This window comes from Scyliorhinus canicula, chromosome 10, assembly GCF_902713615.1.
Source record: "Scyliorhinus canicula chromosome 10, sScyCan1.1, whole genome shotgun sequence".
Lineage (NCBI taxonomy): Eukaryota > Metazoa > Chordata > Chondrichthyes > Carcharhiniformes > Scyliorhinidae > Scyliorhinus > Scyliorhinus canicula.
In genome coordinates, this window is record NC_052155.1 from 124,928,971 (window position 1) to 124,954,031 (window position 25,061).

Sequence of the window (25,061 nt, forward strand, 5' to 3'; positions counted from 1 at the left end):
AGAAAACCTATGGCTGATTGCATAAGTTTTACAGCACAAAATGAAAAAAAAAATCCATTGCTGCACCCTTCCCAGAGAGGGAGATCAAAACGGAATAGCAAAAATCCGTTTTTGTTTTTAGCAGAGAATGGAAGAAGATTAGACACTGATTTATATTTGATAATCCTGCATTAAGTATAAAGAGCGGTACAAATTTTAGAGAGATAAAAATATTAACTTGGAAATTTACATCAGCCATGTTTTCATTCAAATGTTATATCAAATTCCTTTCATTTTAATGGAGGTGTTAAGTAATTTAAAATAGATTAGTGTCACCATTAAAATAGCAAAGAGTAAGTGGAAATGAGCGTTTTAAGAATTTGTCTGTTAACCTTGCTCACAGCAATTTCAAGGCTGTTGCATTCTATTGATTAAACTAATCACAATGAATATTAACTTGCATTTCTGAGATAAAATGATAAGTGATGAGCTAAAGTTTAGGTTTTACATCAGATCCCATCCATGTCCTATTCTGTAACAAAGCAATTGTAATGGTTCAAGCAGCTGGGCTGAGGCCAGTCGATCTCATCCTGTAATGGCAAGTTAAAAGATCAAGATCAGGCTTACCTAAAGAAGGTGTGGTGCTCAATGCACACTTTCCACAACCTTTTTGCTGCTTTGTGGTTTGGAAGTTTAAATCCAATCGTGCTCTCAAACTGCTCATGCTAGGAGGCAAAAAGTACAAAGTGTCAAGCTTTCCTGAGAAAACAGATCAAAACACTGCAGCCAGACTAGGATGCAGTTCCACTACCCAGTGTCTCCCCTGAGCCAACCACAATTTATTTGCAATTCCATCAGCATTTGGAGGGTATCATGGTCGCAGGAGTGTACCGGGAGACAGAAAAGTGGGTTGAAGTGTGTCTACTTCAATGCAAGGAGCCTCCGGAATAAGGTAGGTGAACTTGGAGCGTGGATTGGTACTTGGGACTACGATGTTGTGGCCATTATGGAGACATGGGGCGGCATTCTCCCCTACCCGACGTGACGGAGGGTGCCGGAGTAGGGGAGTGGCGCCAACCACTCAGGGGTCATGCCTCCCCAAAGGTGGGGAATTCTCCCCACCTTTGGGGGCCAGCCCCGCGCCGGAGCGGTTTGCACCAGAAGACTGGCGCAAACACCCGGCGCCCCCGGTAGCAGGGCTGGCCGAAAGGCTTTCGCCGGCCGGCGCATGCGCGATGTGGTGTTCCCTTCCGCCTCCACCATGGTGGAGGCCGTGGCGGTCGAGGAGGAACATAGTGCACCCAGGGCACTGGCCCGGCCCCTGATCGGGGGTCCGATTGCCCCCCGCCCCCCCAGGACCTGCTCGCGCCGCTGAGCCCGCCGTTCCAGAGGTGATTTAAACCTCAGCGGCGGGAGAAGCCTCCCAGCGGCGGGACCTCGGCCCATCCGGGCAAGAGAATCGCCGCAGGGGCCTCTCCGATCGGCGGGGCAAGATTCCTGCCCCCGCCACTTCCCGGGTGGCGGAGAATCTCTGCCATGGCGGGGTCGGGATTTTAGGCGCCCCCAGGCGATTCTCCGACCCTGCTGGGGGTCGGAGAATTTCGCCCATGGTTAGAACAGAGACAGGAATGTTTGTTGGAAGTTTTGGGGTATAGTTGTTTCAGTAAGAGTAGGGAAGGTGGTAAAAGAGGTGGAGGAGTAGCATTGTTAATCAAGGATAGTTTAACGGCTGCAGAAAGGCAGTTCGAAGGGGATCTGCCGACTGAGGTAAATGTGGGCCAAAGTTAGAAATAGGAAAGGAGCAGTCACATTGTTAGGAGTTTTCTATAGGCCCCCAAATAGTAATAGAGATGTGGAGGAAGAAATTGCAAAACAGATTATGAATAGGTGCGGAGGTCTCAGGGTAGTTGTCATGGGTGACTTTAACTTTCCAAATATTGATTGGAACCTCTATAGGTCGAACAGTTCAGATGGGGCAGTTTTTGTACAGTGTGTGCAAGAGGGTTTCCTGACACAATATGTGGATAGGCTGACATTGGATTTGGTACTGGGTAATGAACCGGGCCAAATGTTAGATTTGTTTGTGGGAGAGCACTTTTGTTTGATAGTGACCACAATTCAGTGTCTTTCACTATTGCAATGGAGAGGGATAGGGCCATATGGCAGGGCAAGGTTTATAATTGGGGGAGGGGTAATTATGATGGGATTAGGCAAGAATTAGAGAGCATAAGATGGGAACAGAAACTGTCAGGGAAAGGCACAAATAAAAAGTGGAGCTTGTTCAAGGAACTAATACTGGGTGTCCTTGATAGGTATGTCCCTGTCAGGCAGGGAGGAAATGGCCATGTGAGGGAACCATGGTTCACAAAAGAGGTTAAATGTCTTGTCAAGAGGAAAAAGGAAGAGTATGTAAGGATGAGAAAACAAGGTTCAGTTGGGTCGCTTGAGGGTTACAAGGTAGCAAGGAATGAGCTTTAAAAAAAAGGGCTTAGGAGAGCTATGAGGGGGCATGAGAAGTCCTTGGCGGGTTTGATCAAGGAAAACCCCAACGCTTTTTACTCTTATGTGAGAAATAAAAGAATGACCAGGGTGAGGGTAGGGCCGGTCAAGGACAGTAGTGGGAACTTGTGCATGGAGTCAGAAGAAATAGGAGAGGCGTTGAATGAATACTTTTCTTCAGTGTTCAGCAAGGAGAGGGGCCATGTTTTTGAGGATGAGAGTGTGATACAGGTGGGTAGGCTGGAGGAGGTAATGTCCTGAGGAAGGATGTATTAGCAATTTGGAAAAGCCTGAGGGTCGACAAGTCCCTTGGGCCAGATGGGATATATCCAAGGATTCTTTGGGAGGCAAGGGATGAGATTGCAGAGCCTTTGGCTTTGATCTTTGGGTCTTCACTGTCCACGGGGATAGGGCCAGAGGACTGGAGAGTGGTGAATGGTGTTCCTCTGTTCAAGAAAGGGAATAGGAATGGCCCTGGTAATTATAGGCCAGTTAGTCTTACTTCGGTGGTCGGTAAGTTAATGGAAAAGGTCCTGAAAGATAGGACTTATGACCATTTGGAAAGATGCAGCTTAATCTGGGATAGTCAACACGGATTTGTGAAGGGTAAGGCTTGCCTCACAAATTTGATTGAATTCTTTGAGGAGGTAACTAAGTGTATAGATGAAGGTAGAGCAGTTGATGTCGTATACATGGATTTTAGTAAGGTGTTTGATAAGGTTCCCCATGGTTGGCTCACAAAGAAAGTAAGGAGGTGTGGGATACAGGGAAATTTGGCCAATTGGATAAGTAACTGGCTATCACAGAGAAGACAGAGGGTGATGGTGGATGGAAAATATTCAGACTGGAGACCAGTTACCAGCGTGTACCACAGGGATCAGTGCTGGATCCTCTGCTATTTGTGATTTTTATCAATGACTTGAAGGAGGGGGCTGAAGGGTGGGTCAGTAAATTTGCTGATGACACCAAGATTGGTGGATGAGGTGGAGGGCTGTTGTAGGCTGTAAAGAGACATTGATAGGATGCAGAGCTGGTCCGAAAAATGGCAGATGGAGTTTAACCCTGATAAGTGCGAGGTGATTCATTTTGGTAGAAAAAATTTAAATGCGGATTACAGAATCAATGGCAGGGTTCTGAGGAATGTGGAGGAACAGAAAGATCTTGGGGTTCATGTCCACAGATCTCTGAAGGTTGCCACTCAAGTGGATAGAGCCGTGAAGAAGGCTTATAGTGTGTTAGTGTTTACAGGGGGCTTGAGTTTAAGAACCGCAGGGTTATGCTGCAACTATACATGACCCTGGTGAGACCACATTGGAGTATTGTGTGTAGTTCTGGTCACCTCATTATAGGAAGGATGTGGAAGCATTGGAAAGGGTGCAAAGGAGATTTACCAGGATGTTGCCTGGTTTGCAGGATAGGTCTTATGAGGAAAGGTTGAGGGAGCTAGGGCTTTTCTCTTTGGAGCGGAGGTGGATGAGAGGCGACTTAATAGAGGTTTATAAGATGATGAGGGGGATAGATAGAGTGGACGTTCAGAGACTATTTCCTTGGGTGGATGTAGCTGTTACAAGGGGGCATAACTATAGGAATCAGGGTGGGAGATATAGGAGGGGTATCCGAGGTAGGTTCTTTACTCAGAGAGAGTGGTTAGAGTGTGGAATGGACTGCCTGCTGTGATAGTGGAGTCGGACACTTTAGGAACTTTCAAGCGGTTATTGGATAGGCACATGGAGCACACCAGATTGACAGGGAGTGGGATAGCTCGATCTTGGTTTCGGACAATGCTTGGCACAACATCGAGGGCCGATGGGCCTGTTCTGTGCTGTACTGTTCTATGTTCTATTTACCTTCAAGCAAGTACTAAAATTGTTTAAATATCTAAGTGCCACCCCATCTGACAAATTAATAGAGTCATTATCATCAGTCTATTTTAATATTTTCTATTCCATTTCAAACTTCGTCTTCTTGTGCCTTCGAAGGGCTGGAGAAGAGTATTGAAGGCAAAAGTCCTGAAAATCCTCGAGGTGCAATCATGCGAGCCAGTGCTCTGCAGAGCTGACAGTTTGCAGAGTCAGTTGGAGAGTTCCAGTATTACTGCAGGTAGACTTTTGGCTCCCACTTAATACTTAACCTAATGCAATAGAACATCCTAAGACCACAGCACTGTTCCCTCAGTTTTTTAAAAAATTGTCCTTTCCTTTGAATATAGAGGTCCAAGTCACTTTCCTGACCTACACATTCCTTTTTTGTGTTCCTAGTTGGCCATCTTACTGAGTATACTGATCCCAGTATAATCAGGCAAGCATGAATCTCTGGCTGAGTGAATCACCACCACCTCTGGTGACACTTGCCTTGTAAAGCTTGCCATCTTCTGCATCTGAAATGGCACATTCAAACTCCCAGAACGATTCACAAAACCCCATGGAACTTTTATTTTGCACAGTTAAAAGTGCCACAAATTGCAAGTTGTTATGATCTGGCACAACTGCATATCCCACCATTTTCTGAGGGGTTCTGTCAGTCTTCCGAAAGCTGTAGTAGAAGACCGATGAAGTCCTTGCAGATTTTTGAAGACAACATTTGAATCTCGGAGTTCAATTAATTAAATCAATGATATTGTTTTAATATATTCTCTTTCCACCTTCTCCATACTTGTGATGGTCCCACTCTAATGCAGCTGACATGGCTACAAGTGTCCTCTCCCAGCAGTTTTAGAATGAATCACCACCCAAGCTACCATCATTGTTTGAAAAGAGCCGGCTGCATTAGAACATATTTCCCAAGCACCTTCATGATTCAAAGAAATCATTAGAAATGATCCAATCACAATGAGAAAAGATGATATATTAAAGGTTAAAGTTAAAACGTTTAATATTTGAGTATGCTAAAAAAGAAAATACATGCTGTTGAAGCTTTTCGTCTTGCACTCAGCAGGACAATTTGCAAGAATACCAATTGCAAAGGGAACAACAATTTAGGCTGCAAGAGAAGAGTACTAATTGGTTGTCAATTAAACTCTGATTGGTAGAGGCATTATCATGGAGAATGCCCCGAGGAAAAATTAACTGCCGAGAATTTGTTTATGTTCAAACCAGGCAAGTCGACTCTGATTGGTTGCGGCATTGCTCTAGGAAATGAGCCAGGAAATGGCTGTCCCCCAAGCCTTTGTTAGTTGAAAAAGGTGCTATGCATGGACATGCCCCCTGTTTGCGGTGAGCCATACTGCGAGCACATCTGTAAGTGATTGTTAGTACAATTCTTAGAACAACAAATGCTGTCCAATCACAAAATCACATCTAATGTTGGACATCACACAGAAGGCCCTGTCCGGAACAGATAAAAGGAACACATCCATGCATTGCACCTTTTTCAGCTAACCAAAAGCTAGAGGACCTTGAGGAAAATTGTAAACTGGTTTAAAAATTGTTGCAGTACAAATCTTAATCTGAAACATTTACCATTCTAAAAATATCATGGCTATGCAGGAATATTACATATGACGGATAGAGAAATATTCTCCTATCCTTTGTTAAATATAAAGGATCAGAAACGGTTGTTCCTTGCAGGAATATATGTTTTTCTCTTTGCTATTGTTCCATGTAAATAGGATGGAGGAACACTTTAGGATAGAGGAGCACTATTTTTGGGGAAGTATTCATCAGGGGAAAGATGGAACTCAAAGCCATATTAGAGAAGGAAAGCATGCAAATGCTTGAAGCATTTCACATGTCTAACCAGCACCATCTAGAAACTTGGGGATATGAACATCCACTATAAGTCCTAATGTGCAATCAATAATTAAAGAAAACATGAACCAATATGTGATCACAATCACAGTTAAATGGAACAAGACTTGAAATTGAGAGACATTAACCTAATTCAGCACCGCAACATATATTATTTTCTTTTTTACATGCGACAGTAAGATTTGGTTGCTTTGAGTCAGTGTATATGCTGCAGAATTTAGTTATCTTGGGATAATCAGAATACAAAATTTGATTTAAAACATTATACAGTGCTGTTCGCTGCAGCAGAAAAGTGGCCTGCCATTAATACTACTTTATTGTAAAGTGCAATGGCAGCATGTTTCAAAATGAAGCAAAATGCAAGGCCAGCACTCAGCCACTCAACATTTAAACAAAGGATTAGGCAGCATTCCAAAATGACTGTGGCATTGAACTAAGGAATGCAAAAAAAGTTACAAACTGTACTGTGCTGATCTGTTCTAAATGTACTTTGTCTGCTCAATTGTGTTATGTCTCTTAGCCCCGTTGGGCAAGCAGCCATTGCAAACAAGCTTTCATAGTATTCTTTAACTCTTGATATCCTGTGCATTCCTAACCCATAATGCAGGTGCACAGCAGTGTAACAGTGCATCATGGGATCAATGTATTTTTACGGTCCTCATCTTGTGTTTTGTGGCATGTTTGATTTCTGGTTTCACTCACTTTAAACAGATACACTTCAAAACATAAAATATTTTTCGCATCCTTCCAGAAAGATGGTCCATCATCTAAAACTTTCTGCACATTTAATATTAAATTCTCAACATTCAAATTACATATGGGGCTTTATTGCTTCAAGTAAAACTGCACTATTGACTGTTGTTATCACACAGCCTCTTAAAACTTTAATACCATAACAATCATTATTAAAGCTGATCCCAAGAGAAATAGTAGCTAAAGAATTATATTTTGTGTGCTCTTGATTATTGAGACAGCTGCAGAGAGGTGTGATAAGTTCCTGTGGATGGCACGGCCAGGTAATCACAGGATTTAAAGTGTTTATTTGATCCAACATTTTGTGCACTAGAGAGTTAAATGTATTAAAACATTGATCCAAGGTGATCAACTGTAAACAGTTAGGTTCAACTGCTAGTTAGCCGAATGCTACCTTCTTAAATAACACAGTAATTAATACTCTTTACGATTTAAAAAAAAAGTAAATTTAAAGTACCCAATTATATTTTTTTCCAATTAGGGGACAATTTAGCATGGCCAATCCACCTAACCTGCACATCTTTGAGTTGTGGGGGTGAAACCCACGCAGATACGGGGAGAATGTGCAAACCCGGGTTTGCACATTCGAACCCGGGTCCTCAGAGCCGTACTCCCAGTTACTCTTTACAATTCTAAAGAGTCATTGAATAGATATAATATGCAAGTAAAAATTGCCTTTTCTAACACACCTAAACTCTAAAGTGTTACAAAAGATTATTCTTGTACAGAATTTTCACTCATTGCAGTAACATTATATCTGCTCCTGTACATTCAGAAAGTGCTACATGTAATTAGAGACCAAAGGGGATGCAAACCTCACATTTGTACTTACTTCACTGGGTCGGATTTTGATGTAGAAGTTATTCCTTTTGTACGAGATCTTGAGAACTTTGGGCCAGGCAAATCTGTTTATTCTCAGCCTGTCTCTGTAGATCAGCAAGCCACTGGCACACACACCAAGCATGATATCAACTCCTTCAGAATCCTTGTAAAGCAAAAAACCAAATATTCTGATAGAACTGTCTGCAATCCAGTGCCGTATTAGAAATTGCCAGACACACAATGCCATTCAATATTCTGGCATTGCTCAGTATACTTAGCACACAACCACAAAACACCACAGGCCTAAAATTCCAGCCGGGTGCTGGCAGCATCTCGACAGATGGTGGGTGGAAAACGTGCAGAACCCCAGTTTTGTCAGAACTCCCCGTGGTTGAGGGAGACTGGGCAATTCCAGTCATGGGCTGCGGACAGAAGACAATAAGATATTTTGACAAAGGATCATCTGGGCTCGAAAAGTTAGCTCTTTTTTCTCCTTACAGATGCTGCCAGGCCTGCTGAGATTTTCCAGCATTTTCTCTTTTGGTTTCAGATATGTTGAGTGCTAGTTGAAGCTGACATCACTGATGTGTCCTAAGGGCACTATGTACAGTTCTTGAGAAGGCTAATAATCCAACCCACAGAATCTAGAACAGGATCGGCAGATTTCACTTTGGACAGACACCGGTTCTGCTCTGCTGCACTTGTCCCACTGGAGCCAGCCCAGCAGAAGCCCTAGGATTCAAATGCTTAACTATTGTGAGCTTGAGTTTTGAATGCACAGATTTTGTGCTATGTTTGTTCTGTAAGATAATGGGCAGGAGGTTTAGAGAAAATGTGAGGGTGGTTGGAATGTGTAACTCACTGCCTGAAAGGATGGTAGAGGCGGGAATCCTCACAACTTTTAAGAGGTATTTAAATGAGCCATAGCTTTCAAGGCTCTGGGCTTAGTGCAGGAAAATGGGATTAGAATGGTTCAGTGCTTAATGGCGGCACGGACGCGATGGGCCTCCTTCTGTGCTGTAAAATTCTATGGATCTATGTGGCCTCCAAATTGGCCTAATTTCTGTCTATCTGCTACATTTGCTGATCTGTTAAATTTAAGACAGCTGATTTGGAGATCAGGGAAATATGGTGCTATTTTACAATTACTATGAGAGTGGCTTCATTTAAAACTAAACTGCAGTAACCTGTACGTCATAAATGCAAAATTGAGGCAGATGGGCAATGTAAATAAAGCTGCCGTTATTGGCCCCAACCACAAACTCTGTTCCCTAGCTCCCGACTACATTCTTCACCTGGGCAAAAGTGTGTGGCCAAACCAGACATATCACAACTTTGCTGTCATGTTTGATCCCAAGGGGAGCACCCGATCATATGCCCGCACCATCACTTAGATTGCCCATTTCCACCCCCATAATGTTGCCCAACCTCACCCATCCGCTGCTGAAATCCTCACCCATGCCGTTGATACCTCTTGAATTAAATGTTCCTATGCATTTCTTGCCGGCTTTCCACATTTTATCCTCTGTAAACTTGTCACCCAAACCTCATGTTCAACTTCCACCAATCCCATTCACCCATCACCCCTGTGCTTGCTGACTGACATTTGCTTCCAGTTAAGCAACGGTTCAGTTTTAAAACTCTCATCCTTGCTTTTAAGTCTCTCCATGCCCTCCCCACTTCTCTGCAATCTCCCACAGCCCCACAACCCTCAGAGATATCTGTGCTCATCGAATTCTGGTCAGTTGAGCATTCTACATTTCAATCGCTTCACCACTGGCAGCCATATCTTCAGGTGCCAAGGACCTTAGTTCTGAAAATCCCTCATCATAGTTCTCCATCTCCCTACTTCTCTTTCCTCCTTTAAAGTGCTCCTTAAATCCTACCTCTTTGATCAAATTCTTGTCATCTGCCCTAATATCTGGTTATGTGACTTGGTGCAAAATTCTGTTTGGTAATGCTGCTGTGAAGCACTTTGGGATGCTTTACCATGTTAAAGCAGCTATATAAAGTTGCTGTTCGAATAAGTTCAAGGAGTTATTTTATCAAAAACCATCTATAGCATCAATAACCATCTATAGCATCAATTTTGTTCTAATAAGGACAACGAGTCATCTGGAAATAAGTAAATATTTTCCCAAATTGGAGGTAGATTTGTGATGGAGGGTTTTGCTAAAGGCGAAGCCACATAAATAATTTGGAGAGCGATTTTTCCAGCACTCCCCATCCCACCTCACCTTCTTCCAATCCACCTTTCATTCTGGTAATGAGAAATAACTTTTTGTGCTTGCAACCAGTTGTCAGTCACATTACCCCGAATCTTAAAGAGGCGAAGTGTTAGCCTTTGGCCTACACCATTATTGCCTCACTGAATACAATCACACTCTCATGTTCATTTACTTTGCTTCTTTTCCTATTGTTTCTTTCCTTATCGTCACACTACATATGGTTTTCCCCCTACTCTTCCGTTTTTAATTATCTTTGAGAGTCTCTTTTGCCTTTCATTCCAATTCAGCTATTTTCACTTCCGCTTCATGCTTATTTTATATTGATGTTCTATTTTTCTTCATAGTTTGTTGCACCTAGACATGCAGTGCAAGAGTTTTCATTAACTTATGCATGAATTCTGGGCTAAAATGGGACTGACTTATGGTGGTAGGAAATGGTTTTGATGGTTGGCAGAGGGAGGGGGGTTGCTGCTGGAGGACTTACTACCTCCGAGTATTGTTGTGACCCTCTTATGGACTGAACTGATCTCTTCACACATCATCTCTACTGAGTAGTACGACACTCCGTATGCTCACACTATGCCTGTCCCTATGTATTTGCATTGTGCATTTATCGTATGTCCTATGTTTTTTCATCTATGGAACGATCTATCTGGACTGTACGTAGAACAATACTTTTCATTGTACCTCAACACACGTGACAATAAATCAAATTCAACAGATGTCGATAGCTCAAAGTCAACCACTCTTACTGCCAGGTATGTTATAATAGGATTATAATCCCATAAAACCTATGTGGCAGACTCAAAATCTGGGGCGCGATTCTCCGCTGCCCACGACGGGTCGGAGAATAGCGGGAAGGCCTTCCTGACAATTTTCACGGCCTCCCACTATTCTCCCCCCCTCCGGCCGCCCCCCAACACGAATCGCTGCTCGCCGTTTTTTACGGCGAACAGTGATTCTCCGCAGGCCGATGGGCCAAATACCGCGGAGTTTACGGCCGTTTTCACGGCCGCGATCACACCTGCTTTCAGCGTTCATGAAAACGGCCGCAAAGTGCCCGTCCCGGACAACCATGGCACCGATTGGCACGGGCCTGCGATCGGTGGGCACCGATCGCGGGCAGCGGGTCCGATACCCGTGCACTATTTGTTCTTCCGCCGCCCCGCAGGGTCAGTCCGCGGGGCGGCTGAGGGGCATGACGGCCCGCGCATGCGCGGGTTTGACGCGTCTGCACGATGACGTCATCCGCACAGGCGCGGATTGGAGCCGTCCAACCCGCGCATGCGCGGCTGACGTCATCGTGCGTGTCAGCCGGCGTTGGCTAACTCCGCGTCACCGTGATTCCCCCGGCCCCGATACTAGCCCCGCCCAGGGGGGAGAATCGGGTCCCGTGCCGGAGCTCCGAGGCTGGCGTGAAACACGGCCAGTTTCACGCCAGCCTTCACGGCACGCCGGATTTGCGGAGAATCGCGCCCCTGATGTGGAAACCCTCATCCATGCCTTTGTTACCCCCAGATTCAGCTATTTGCATGCTCTCCCTGGTCTCCCAACTTCCACCCTCATAATCTATGGCTCATCTAAGTTCTGCTGCCGTATCCTCCTTCACATTCAGCCATTACTCCTGAGCTCACTGGCCTGCACTGGTTCCCGGTCCAGAAATGCCTTAAATTTAAAAAAGGGATTGTTGTTTTCAAAATCCATCTCCATCCCTAACTTACTCCAGCCATGCAACTCTGCATAAAGTCTGCATCACTCAACATTTTGACGCATGTTCATCTACAATTTTATTTGCACCCACCACTGGAGGCCACACCTTCAACTGTTTAGATCCTGAGTTCTAGAATTTTCTAACTCAACCTTTCCCCCTGCCCCTCCTTTATGTCACTCCCTTAAACCTACTCCTTTGATCAAACGTTTGGTCACTTGTCTAATACTCATGTAGTTCAGTGTTAAATTTTGTCTGAAAACGTGAAAAGTCACGGAACATGTTACTATGTTTAAGAGGCTATATAAATGTAGGTTGTTGATCCTCGGAGCAAAGCTGGCAATCTATCAACAGAGGCAGGCAGGCACCAGTAACACTGTTAATGATTAACTTGTCAGCCAATCTCAATAGCTTGAAAGGGTCCAGCAAGAATTACTGGGAAATGTATTATTCACAGGCAATGTAAAAATAAACCTGCAAGCTAATGTCTGAGCAAAGAGGCAGGGTCTGGATGGACAAGCAGCAAGAAGCCCATTAATAACCTGTGCTGGTAAGCTATATGGTTTAAAGTCTGCACACCAGGAGCTAAATCCTCCGGTCCTGCTGCCGTGGGGTTCGTTATAGGCATGACGATAGATATGGCAGAAAGCCAAAGGTTTTTTGACCTCGGTTGGGAATCCCCAGTCCCAGGGCAGATGGGAGCAGGAAATCCTGCCCTAGTAGTCCCACACTTAGGCTTCTGAAATCTTCTCTGCTGCCAATCTGTCCCTAAAATCTGTAAATTTGGATAAATGTAGAGAGTTCCTTTGAGGAAAATATACACTTCAAATTGGGGAAAAGAATGTGGATTTCTTTCAGGAGTGAAGACATCCAATTGTCAAATGATGGATATTGTACCATTAAATTGCATTTACCTTTTCAATGAACAAAAGAGTTTTACTTAGTGGAGGAAAATGTGTGTGCGTGTGTGTGGAGGAGGAACCTGAACATTTAATATTTAAACTAGATGTATCCAATATTGAGTTTGATATTAATTGTTAGGTGGCGACGGAAGATTAACTACCCTTTATGTGGCTTCTACCTTCAACAGTTGTATAGCAAAACGAATGATGCCATCTATTACTGTCAATGTCAGTGCATCTGACTGATCACAAGCAGTGTTTATCTTTTTGTTTCATGTTGATCAGCCCTGTTATTTACTATCAGGTCAGAGCGGAATTGCGAACTAGAATATATTTCTCTTCAGCTGGAATAAAGCAGCTGGCCCTATGATCTGTTTGGTCTAACACCATTATTGAGGCACACTTTAAAAAAAAAATAAAATAAATGCAGAGTACCCAATTATTTTTTTCCAATTAAGGGGCAATTCAGTGTGACCAATTCACTTACCCTGCACATCTTTTTGGGTTGTAGGGGTGAGACCCACGCAGACACAGGGAGAATGTGCAAAATCCACACGGACAGTGACCTGGGGCTGGGATTGAATCCGGACCCTCAGTGCTGTGAGGCAGCAATGCTAACCACTGCGCCGCCATGCTGCCTGTGACTCTTTTTTAATAAAAAGGTATATTTTCTAGCAGTAAATCAACACCGATGCGCTCCGGAACAATCCACTCAGTCCACATGTTAAAGTAATACCTTAGCATGATGTAGGTCCACTCCATACATGGACAGCTTTTTGGCATTCTCCAAAAAATGCATCTCTGCTTCAGCTGGTGTCATACCCCTAAAATGTAGAAACAAAAGCTAGATTTTCCATTCGGCTCACTGTCCAACTTCAATTCTTTGAAAGCTTTCAAAAATCCACCTCAAACAAGTCAAATCCTTCCAAATGTTATGTCAGTCTGTGTGAAAATGCACGATATACACCTACCTCTTCACAATCATTTGACATGTTTTATGAAGAACATAAAAACTCATGTAACAAATGGAAATTTCTTCTTTAAAAATGCTAGTTTTGTCAATACATTATTCCCAATTGAGAGACTACTCTGCATCCTGAAAATTAAGCAAGTGGATTGTATATATTTGAATACAGGTGTCGCTTCATAGATTGACTGGCAATGCACAAATGGACAAAGTATCATCCTTGCTTAATATAATTCAACATAAAACATGCTCTTCTGTTTACAGAGAGATGTTTAAAGTCTCTTAATTTAGTATTATTTAATGATAAAACAAATAAGGAAAGAAAACAGAGTCACAAAATGCTGCTAGAAACTCTAATACTGATTAATATATACATTACAAACACAAATTAAAAGGTATGCAGTGGGGTTTCTCAGGGTCAGTGCTAGGACCACTGCTTTTCTTGATATGTATTAATGACATTAGCCACAATGTTTAAATTTGCAGATGACACAAAAATTGGCACTATTGTGAACAACTGAGGAGGGTGGTAATGAAATAAAAGTGACATAGATGGGCTGATGGAACAGGAAGAAACTTGGCATTGCACTGAAAATTTGGTAGGACGAGTGAGATGGGGCAATTGTCAAACAAAGTGTACAGTTCTAAACGGGGTGCAGGAACAGAGAGAGCCAAGAGTTTGTGTGCACAACTCATTGAAGAAATGGTTAAAAAGGCACACGGTCCTGGGCTTTATAAATGTATAAATATATGGGTGGCACGGTGTCTAGCACTGCTGCCTCACAGTGCCAAGGACCCGGGTTCGATCCCAGCCCCGGGTCACTGTCCGTGTGGAGTTTGCACATTCTCCCAATGTCTGCGTGGGTCTCACTCCCGAAAACCAAAGATGTGCAGGGAAGGTGGATTGGCCATGCTAAATTGCCCCTTAATTGGAAATTTGGTTGTGGCACAGTGGTTAGCACTGCTGCCTCAATGCCAGAGACACAGGGTCGATTCAGAGTCCTTATTCGGCGATTGCCTGCGTGGAGTTTCCACTTTCTCCCAGTGTCTGCATGGGTTTCCTCCGGGTGCACGAACCCGGGTCCCTGGCGCTGTGAGGTAGCAATGCTAACCACTGTGCCACTGTGCCACCTCCTGAGTCCAGGGGTGATGGATGAGCATGTCTTGTGTGGCAAGATATGAGCTGTACACTGTATGTGTTTTTTGTAGAGCTCTAGAATAAGTGATGCTAAAGTTGGTGAAACCAAGGATACGGGTTTCAGGAACCGAAGTGAATGACATTGTGGGGATAGAATGAAACAATATAGGTACTGGGATGGCAAGATTCTACACAAACTTGCTCTGCTGAATAATGGCAGGTTAAGTGTATATAGTTTGCAATGGGCACTGCAGATATGGCTTTGGCACTGCCATTGCTCAGCTGAAGAAAGTTTTGACCCGTAAAGAGGGATACAGCACGAGGAAATGCTAAGGGCTATGGCCAAGGGTGGCATCATGAGCAGTTCAGGGTTGGAGGGCCTGAAGGGCCTGTTCCTGTGCTGTATTGTTATTTGTTCAATCTAAGGCATGATGGTAGACAGGTAGTTTGCATTACACACATGTTCCTGGAGTTAGGAAAGCAGTGGCCAGGTAGATCAGAAAGTCATCCTCATAAATATGAAGCTGATACCATGCCTACTAATGATAGACAGTGTATAGATGAGGAAAGGAAGGGGGAAAGTATATGTTGTCTTGGGGAAGAGAAACAATTTTTGGAAATATATTGGCTACATCTCATCAGGTTGCCATCGAACCAGTTTACAGGCAGTTCCATAAACCTGGACAACAGAAGATTGGTGTTGGAGGATTATGGCATGATTAACTATGCCAAATGATGCAAAAAGATCAAAGGGGACAGAAAAAAGAATACATTGTGATCACACTCACAAATGATATGATTTGTGACTTTGGTTGGGGAGTCTTTGACATGGACAAAAGTGGGTTTGGAAGAATCTTAAAAGAATTTCAGGAGAGATGAGCACAGAGCTGGGAGATCATTAGTGAAGGAGGAAAAGGTTATAGATGGATTATTTGCAGAAAGTAGATGGCTCATGGTTTTTTTTTGGATAGTAGTAATAGTGACAGTTTAAAAAGGGCACAAAGCACAATCTGAGGAAAGGAGCATGCATAAGAGGCATTTATTAATAATAATAATAATAATCTGTATTATTGTCACAAGTAGGCTTACATTAACACTGCAGTGACGTTTGTGAAAATCCCCTAGTCGCCATACTCCAGCGCCTGTTCGGTACACAGAAGGGGGAATTCAGAGTGTCCAACTCACATAACAAGCACGTCTTTCGGGAGATGTGGGAGGAAACTGGAGCACCCGGAGGAAACCCACATAGACACGGGGAGAACGTGCAGACTCCGCAGACAGGTGACCCAAAGGGGAATCAAACCCAGTTCCCTGGCGCTGTGAAGCAACAGTGCTAACCACTGTGCTACCGTGCTGCCCCGTACTTTGTGATTCGACATTTTACATAGACCTCGTGCAGTCAACCCATATTTCAGGTGCTGTTTAGAGATATAATATTGCAGAATGTTATATGTTCAAAGAAACAACTCATTCTTTGCTGAGTTCCCGGTATTTAGGATTTATCAGTGTTACCTTGGTTGGACCTTTAGCATCAAAATGTTTATCAGCTCACAGCTATAACTAAATTCAAATGTATACAGAAATCTTAGAAGTTAGAATTTGTGGACCTGCTTATAAGTGACTCATAAGTAAAATGAAAAGCAATTTGTTTAACTTTAAAACACCAAATTTGACACTATTATATATGCTATACACGTACTTGTGGCTTTTGTGGAGTTCTATCACCTTTTCTTCCAGTTCCTTCGTTTCATTCGGAGCAAAGCGAAACTCACTGATGTAGTCAGTGCCATATTCATCTGGGTCATAGTCTCCAATTTCTGCTTGGACAGTGTAGGAACCAAGCAATACATGTGTGGCAAAAGAACATGGCAATCGTCCAGAGACGATATCGTCCCTCAGCTGCAGACACAAGTAATACCTATATCGAAATAAATAATATGCTGAAATTTGAAAGCTTTCAAAACCACAGCACTTTTGAATGCAATTTAACTCTTGGAAGTATCCACGAGTTTGAAAGGCCGAACGCAGGATTTTTTTAAAAACTGGATTTCTACTTGAAAACACGCATTGTTGGCCTTAACTTACAATCCCAGGATTCAAAATTTGACAATTAATCACCAGAGTCCAGACAAAAATAAATAATAATGATGGGTTGGATTTGATTTAAATACATGTCACTGTATCCAATTACTTCAGTACTGCTGTGATAGAGACAGAGAACAAAAGAAAAACGAGGGGGAAATCACATTCTGGCATTTTTTAAAGCAGTAAATCAGAGGGCTGTGAAAGCTGATCTTCTATAGACTTTGCCCAGTGCCTGAAACACATTCTAGACTTTCAGCAATGTAGCATTGAGAATAATGAAATGCAAGGTGAGAAACTATTTTAAAATAATGATTTTCAACAGACCAGTTGACAGGAATTGCTTTTTTTTAAAAATTGCTTCAAAATAAGTTTAGAAGAACAAATTGCTCTTACGTGAGGACAGGACTATAAAATCATGTCTTGATTACCCAAGTAATCTGAAGTCATAAAATTAGAGAGTCCCAGTAAGTATATATATTTAATACTCTCAGCGGCATCTTTTAACCATTGATTTTATAAATGAAAATATATTTTATGATCACGCCAAGCTCCTATTTTAAATTTTCTGAAGCTGTCAACCAACTCATCAGTTTCACACCAGAATTAACAGGCAGACCTCAATGTGTCAAAAAGAATGCTTTATTTCATATGGAACATGGTCTCACAAATCTACAACATGCTCCACATTGGCCTATCTACATAATTGCCTTCAGCCATGGCATTGCCACTTCATGCCAAAGTCTAAATTGCCAAAACCTTTATAGCTCGGATTCATTCCAGCCTACCACTTGGTACATCGGCAAATTTCAATGGCACGCAACAAAAAATACAAGAGTGATATTAGGAGACTTTCATTACGCGAGTGTAGACTGGAAAAAAAAACAGTGCTAAGAATAAGAAAGGAGAGGAATTTCAGATATGTATATATGTTGGATATGTCAACTTCCTCAATTGACATGTCCAACAAAGAAAGAGACAGCATTGGATTTGGTTCTGCAAAAGTTGTCATGGGATCTTTTAAATTTTCCCAAAAAGGCAGATGGGGGCAGGATTCTCTGATCCCCCGCCGGGTCGGAGAATCGGCAGGTGGCGGCATGAATCCCCCTGTCGGCAGCTGTATTCTCTGGCGCCGGGGTTTTGGCGGGGGCGGGAATCATGCCTCGCCAGTCGGCGGCCGCTGGCAGTGCCGCCATCCCCCCCCCTCTCCCCGGTGATTCTCCGGCCTGCGATGGGCCGAGTGGCTCCCCGTTTTCAGCGGGTCCCGCCGGCGTAAATCACAACAGGTCCTTACTGGCAGGACCTGGCCCCACGGGTGGCCTGCAGAGTCCTTGGGGGGCACGAGGTGATCTGGACCCGGGGGATGCTCCCTCGGCGGCCAGGCCCGTGATCGAGGCTCACCTATCCGCAGGCGGGCCTGTGCCGTGCGGGGCACTCTTTCCCCCCCCCGCACCGGCCGCTGTCAACCTTTGCCATGGCCAGTGCAGAGAAGAACCCCCCAGCGCATGCGCTGGGATGACACCAGCACATGCTGGCGCCCCCGCGCATGTGCCAGCTGGGGGAGGCCCTTCGGCGCCGGTTGGCGTGGCACAGGTCCTTCCCCACCGGCTGGCGCGGTGCCAAACACTCCGGCGCCAGCCTAGCCCCTGAAGGTGGCACGCACCGCCGGTTCACGGAGAATTCCGCCCGGGGTCTCTCATTAACATTTAATCTGAAAAATGGCACCTCAACAATACAGCATTCCCTCAGTATAGCGCAACAGTGTCAGCCATGATTCATAAGACACAAGAGTAGAAGTAGGCCATTTGGCCCATCAAGACTGCCACGCCATTGAATGAGATCATGGCTGATCTGGTGTCTTAACCACTTTCCCACCTTTTCTTTTGTATGATTTTTGTGCTCAAGCCCTGGGGTGGGATTTGAACCTAGAAACTCAACAGCAGGTATGCGACCAGCTGAGCCACTGGTGACACACAAGGGAACGTTATAGTTAGGGGGTAAAAAAACTGTTCCTGTTAAGGACCCAAAAGAAAATCTTAATGTATAGGGAAAGGATGTGGCAAAGTATTAAATGAGTGTTTTCACAAAGGATGCAGATAATGTAATGGCTGCACGAAGAGAAGAGAGCCAAGTAATGGGAAGGATAGTAATAGCGCAACTGTATAAAAAGATTAGCATTACTGGAAGTTGACAAATCACCTGGTCCAGGTGCACCTTCAGTTGTTCAGCGAAACAAAGGTAGAAAGAGCAGAAGCATTGGTTAAAATCTTCTAATCTTGAATGTGTACAAGAGTGGTGTTACTATTTAAAAAAAGGAGGAAAGGGTAAAGCAGGAAATTACAAATCTGTCAGCCTAACATTGGTAGTTGGGAAATTATTGAAAACTATAAGGGACAAAATAAACTTTCATTTGGAAAGGCATGATTTAATCGATGAGAGCTTGCATGGATTTGTTAAAGTCAAGTCAGGCCTGACAAACTTGATTGAATTCTTCAATGAGGTGATGGAGAAAATTGGTCAAGATAGTGCAAATGCACTATCCACTGACTATAGGAAGGCATTTAACAAAGTGCAACACAAAAGGCTTTTAAGAAGCTTAAAGCCCATGAAATTATGGGGAAAGTGCCAGAATAGATACAAAATTCGCTCAGCGGCAGGAAGCAAAGGGATGTTTTTAAATCGGCGGATTTCTTCCTTGTTCTATCGGAAGAGAGAATCATCTCCAGGTGTTTGTCGGTGTTCTGTAGCTCTTTCAGTGATCTTCCCCAAGGGTCAGTTTTTGGATCGATTGCTCTTAACAATTTCTACGAATTTCTTTGAGAGTTAAGTGTAGGGAGCAGCATTATAATGTTTGAAGCTGATACAAAGCTAGATCATGATGGACATAGTTATAGACATCAGGCTGACAGTCAGAATGGTGAAATAGGCAGGGATACATTCAAAATAATTGGCAAAACATCAAGGGGCAGATGAGGAGAAATATTTTCACTCAGTTGTTGAAATCTGGAACACTATTTAAAGGGCAGGTGGGAGCTAATTCCATAAAAAAATGTAAAAAGGTATTTCATTTTATTTTTTAAAAATTATCTTTCATGGAATGTGGGCATTTGCCAAGGCCAACATTTGTTGTACATCCCCAACTGACCTCGAACAGAATTATTGTCCCATTTCAGAAGGCAGTTGAGTCAACTAATTTACTATGGATCTGGAGTTACAAGTAGGCTAGACCGGGTAAGCATGGCAGCACGGTAGCACAAGTGGATAGCACTGTGGCTTCACAGCGCCAGGGTCCCAGGTTCGATTCCCTGCTGGGTCACTGTCTGTGCAGAGTCTGCACGTTCTCCCCGTGTCTGTGGGTTTCCTCCGGATGCTCCGGTTTCCTCCCACAGTCCAAAGACGTGCGGGTTAGGTGGATTGGCCATGATAAATTGCCCTTAGTGACCAAAAAGGTTAGGCGGGGTTATTGGGTTACGGGGATAGGATGGAAGTGAGGGCTTAAGTGGGTCGGTGCAGACTCGATGGGCCAAATGGCTTCCTTCTGCACTGTACGTTCTATGTTCATGGCAGATTTTCTTCCCCGAAATACACGAGTGAACCAGATGGGGTTTTACAATAATCAACGATAGTTCATGGCCATCATTACGAAGACCAGTTTCACATAAACTGCAACAGATGCCATAGCGCCATTCGAACCCATGTCCCCAGTGTATTAGCCAGGGTTGTAAGTCCGGTGACATTACCACTACACTCACTGTCTCCCCAGATGTGAAACTTGCAGGGCTACGGACAAAAATAGGTACGTGGGACAAAGAATGATGCTCTTTCAAAAGAACCTGCAAAGGTACATTTGGCAGATTGTCTTTGTTGTGCTCTAGGGAGTCTGGTTTGTTTCAGGTCATCAGATGCTTCCTGTGCAAACACATACTTCCCAGAAAACTATCCCAGCACTTTTAAGGCAGTCCACCTGACCTACATCCAACATTCAACCCTGTATGGCAAATCTCAGGATGACTCCTGACTAATCAATTTAACTCCCTACACCATGGCTCATGTACCTATGTAGTATCCTTGACATCAGCTAAATATGGTATAAGGAGATGCATTAATGTAATCATTAATCAGTAGAATGTTGAAGCAGTACTTCAAGATCTAGGAAAATGTGGGAGTACCCTCCCATACAGCCCAGGGAAGGTTTCAAGGATTGTTGTTGCAAAGCTGTATGCTGCACAGCATTTAAAAAATTAATTGCTATGGGATGCGAGGGCGGCTGGCTAGGCCAGCATTTGTTGCCCATCCCTAATTGCCCTTGAGGTGGTGGTGACCTTCTTGAACCGCTGCAGCCCTGGAGGTGTAGGTACACCCACAGTGCTGCTAGGGAGGGAGTTCCAGGATTTTGAGCCAACAACAGTGAAGGAACGGCGATATACAAGAACGCAATTAGGGTTGATTTTTGGGTCTCCCTGGCATTTTGTCACCTGTGTAGGCTGCCAGGGAACAATGCCTCCCTGCAGCAGCTAGAGTGTCACTGGATCGCCATGCCTCAATGTTGGGGTTGCAATCAGACTAGGTTACGCCTGCAGCAAAACGATTCATCCAGCGGGGTTTCTCCTCCACTCGAAGGGGCCCACCTGCTTCGACTCACGGCACTGCTGTTTTTCATCTTGTGGTACCTAACCTGGATCAGAAATATCCAACCCTGCTGTTGAGAGTCATGAAGCTCCAGAACTACCGCTGGTTGGAAAACCATCACCACGAGTCTGTCCCCTGTTCTTAATAAGACAGCAAATGTGTAGGTGGCCATCGCTGGCACAAGACCTGGGAGAGAATTCAAAGGCCGTGTTTTTTCTTCTGTTTTCAGGCCTCTGAACAAGCTCCCACTTCCTCAACCCTCCCACTCCATCACTGAGCCGGATTGAGCTGGACCATACTGGCCCCTCACCCACTGGCAGCACTGTCCCCATACCCACTGGCAGCATTGGTCCCTAATATAGTGGCATGTTCCACTCACACTAACAGCAAAGCCCCCCCCCCCCCCACACACATCATTGCCCTGTGCCAGTTCCCAGCTCTCCGCCCTTTCACCCACTGATCTCATTTTTCTACCACGCTGGTACCACTCATCTGCTCTGCTGCCCTTATAGGATTCAGCGATGCTGTGGCTCTGCTCATTCCCGACTGTCACACTCAAATGCGCTACCTGCAGCTTTACTATTGTCACTGGAGCTGACCTGCCCATGCATGCCCACAACTGCTCTGCTGGGGCTGAGCTCTGGTTCATGAGTGGCACCAATCAGCGCACATGCTTGAAGAGAGCAGTTTCCCTCCTCCCCTGTGGGTGGTGGGTGATGCCTGAAGTCAATTGATTGACTGGAACATGGCATTTCAGCAATATCTCTGAACCTACCTGGACTGGAGCTAGGGCTCATTCTTGTTCAAACATCTCTTGGATTTGTTCCACAGTGCGTGGAGGAAATATTCCTTCCATAGAATTTCTCTCAGTTTTTTTTTCTTTAAAATAAATCAGAATTTCATGTCTTTGAATGGAGCTGGATCACCTCTGCTGCCCCGCAAGACATGGCGGCTTGATCTTGCGGGGCGGCGGAGGGAAAAGAGTGCGTCTGTTAGAGACGCGGCCTGACGATCGGTGGGCACCGATCGCGGGCTAGACATCTCCTGAGCATGCCCGTGGTGCTCGATCCTCCCTCCGCCCCCCCCACAGGCCCCAAACACAGAGGTTGCGCGCTGTTCATGCTGGCAGCGACCAGGTGTGGTTGGCGCCGGCGTGAAACGGTCGGGTTCGGCAGGCCGCTCAGCCCATTCGGGCTGGAGAATCGCCGGTCGCCGCGAGAAATGGCGAGCATCAATTCTCCGAGCGGCCTGTCGAAAAACGCGGCATGCCATTTTGGGGGGGGGGGGGGGGGGGGGCGGGGGAGGAGGTGGGAGGTGGGAGAATCGCGGAGGGTGCCAGGACGGCGTGTCGTGATTCGCCCGGCCCTCCCACGATTCTTCCCCCTGGCGTGGGATGCAGAGAATCGCGCCCTGTGTATTTGCTTTCCTTTCCTGTGAAGTACGTCAAACAGTCACGAGCAATTTTGGACAAAGACTCGGCCATCAAATTTAAGTATCGAGATCTCAGAGTAATTTTAGCAGCTACATATCTGCAAAGTCCATTTGTGTGGATAAACAACAGATGTGACACCCCAGTATCATGGTTAATGCTCTTTAAAATAGTGAACTATGTCTTTTTATATAGTCATTCTAAAAGTTTTGAGTGCTCAGTATTCTTTGAGACTTTTGAGACAGTTAACGGTCAACATGATAGGTGTAAACCACTTTGCTGAAAACTGATACGCTTTGGTGTTCTAAAATCCAGCAGGTGGATTCTATATTTAAATGGCAACTTAATGGGCTGGATTCTCTGATTTGAAGACTAAGTGCTGACTCCGGTCGGGCGTTTTACGACTGAAAAAATGGCGTAAAAGCTGCACTGATCCACTGTCTGGTGGGGGTCCAGCAGGCACGAAGTGTGAAGCCCCTTTACCTGCGATACAGCCAGAGAATTGCCAGGTCTATGGCCACGCATGTGCATGGGGCGGCCTACAGCGGCCGCGCCATGCAACATGGCGACTGCCACGTGCGGACTGGTCTGCCAAAAATTGCCCCCCTGTAATTAGCCACGCCACCCCTGGACCACTCCCCACTAGTCCCCACTGCCCATGCCAAAACCCCTCCTGCCCAAAGAACGGCTCCCCCCCTGACTGTGGAGGCGCTGGACTGAGTCCGCAGCCGCCACGCTGGGTTCATGAATAAAAATAGCATGAGTGACCCACGCTGTCGGGAAGTCGGCCCAGCGAAGGCAGAGCATTGTGGGAGGGCCTCAGGCGAAGTCCAGACGGCGTGTTTTGAAGGGGCGGAGCATGCCAAAAGTGCATTTGGCATCGGCGACTGGAGAATCCTGCCCAATATGTCTTTCAAACACAGCCAAAGTGCTTCACACATTGTGCAATCACTGGGCTAAACTCCCATCTTCAGTAGAATTGTATATACCAAGGATTCTATAAGGAATTAAGGAATTATGCCTGCCGTGGCTTTCCAACCAGAAAGATTTTATTTCCTGTTATGTGGGTAAATGCAGACGGCATTTTGTGTATAGAAAGGTCTCACAGGACTTCCGGTTGCGGCTATGACCAGCTAAGTCGCACGTTTGGCTGCTCCTGCTACAAAGGTGTTTTCGGGCCGATTGGAGGGCCCCAACGGCGCTGTAAGGACAAATCCCGGTGGGGGAAGGCTCCCTGAAGAGAACCAGACCAACTTTATGGTCGGTACCCGGAGTGGGGTGGTAAAAAGAGCAACAGCAGCTCCCAAAAAAAAGCGGGTGAAGAAGACCAAAATGGCGGCCGGTGGTGCACCCGAGGAATGGAGGAAATGGGCGGAGGAGCAGCAGGCCGCTCTCCTGCGCTTCTTTACGGAGCTGAAAATGGAGCTCTTGGAGTCAATGAATGCGACAACCACCAGGCTGATGGGAGCCCAGGCGACCCAAGAGGCGTCGATTCGGGAGCTGCAACAGGAGATGACTGCGAGGGAGGAGGAGGCCACGGTCCTCGTGGGAAAGGTAGAGGTGCACGAGGCACTCCACCTGAAATGGCAGAGCCGTTTTGAGGAGCTGGATACCCGAATGAGGCGGAAGAACCTGAGGATCTTGGGCCTGGCAGAAGGCCTGGAGGGGTCAGACCTCCCGGGATATGTAGCAGAAATGCTGAGCTCCCTGATGGGGGCAGGGGCCGTCCCTTCGCCCCTGGAGCTGGAAGAGGCCTACAGGGTCATGGCTAGGAGGCCAAGAGCAAATGAGCCCCCGAGGGCGGTGCTGGTGCGGTTCCAGCGACTCAGCGACCGTGAAAGAGTGCTGGAGTGGGCCAAGAGGGAAAGGAGCAGCAAGTGGGAGAATTCGACAGTGAGGGTCTACCAGGACTGGAGTGCGGAGGTGGCAAAGCGGCGGGCCCGGTACAACCGGACGAAGGCGGTGCTACATGCAAAACGGATCAGGTTCGGAATGCTGCAGCCAGCGCGCTTGTGGGTCACCTACAGGAACCAACACCACTATCTTGAGTCCCCAGAGGAGGCGTGGGCCTTTGTACAGGAAGAGAAACTGGACTCGAATTAGACCCAGGGGATACTTGGCGGCCGTAGCCGCTCGGGTACTTTCAGCTGAATTCTTTGTTTGGATTTTGAACTCTTGC

At 45.4% G+C, this 25,061-nt stretch overlaps 1 protein-coding gene across 18 annotated transcripts in view; it reads right to left on the reverse strand.

Moving 5' to 3' along the window:
• LOC119972651 (band 4.1-like protein 3) overlaps positions 1-25,061 on the reverse strand; it is a 404,335-nt gene that overhangs the window by 94,171 nt on the left and 285,103 nt on the right. For all 18 annotated transcript variants that reach the window (XM_038809700.1, XM_038809702.1, XM_038809693.1 and 15 more), the window contains 4 exons: positions 16,442-16,660; positions 13,374-13,461; positions 7,810-7,962; positions 607-704 (listed from right to left, as the gene is read on the reverse strand). In XM_038809700.1, the coding sequence (XP_038665628.1) occupies positions 607-704; positions 7,810-7,962; positions 13,374-13,461; positions 16,442-16,660 (558 nt within the window). The remainder of the gene's footprint in view (positions 1-606; positions 705-7,809; positions 7,963-13,373; positions 13,462-16,441; positions 16,661-25,061) is intronic.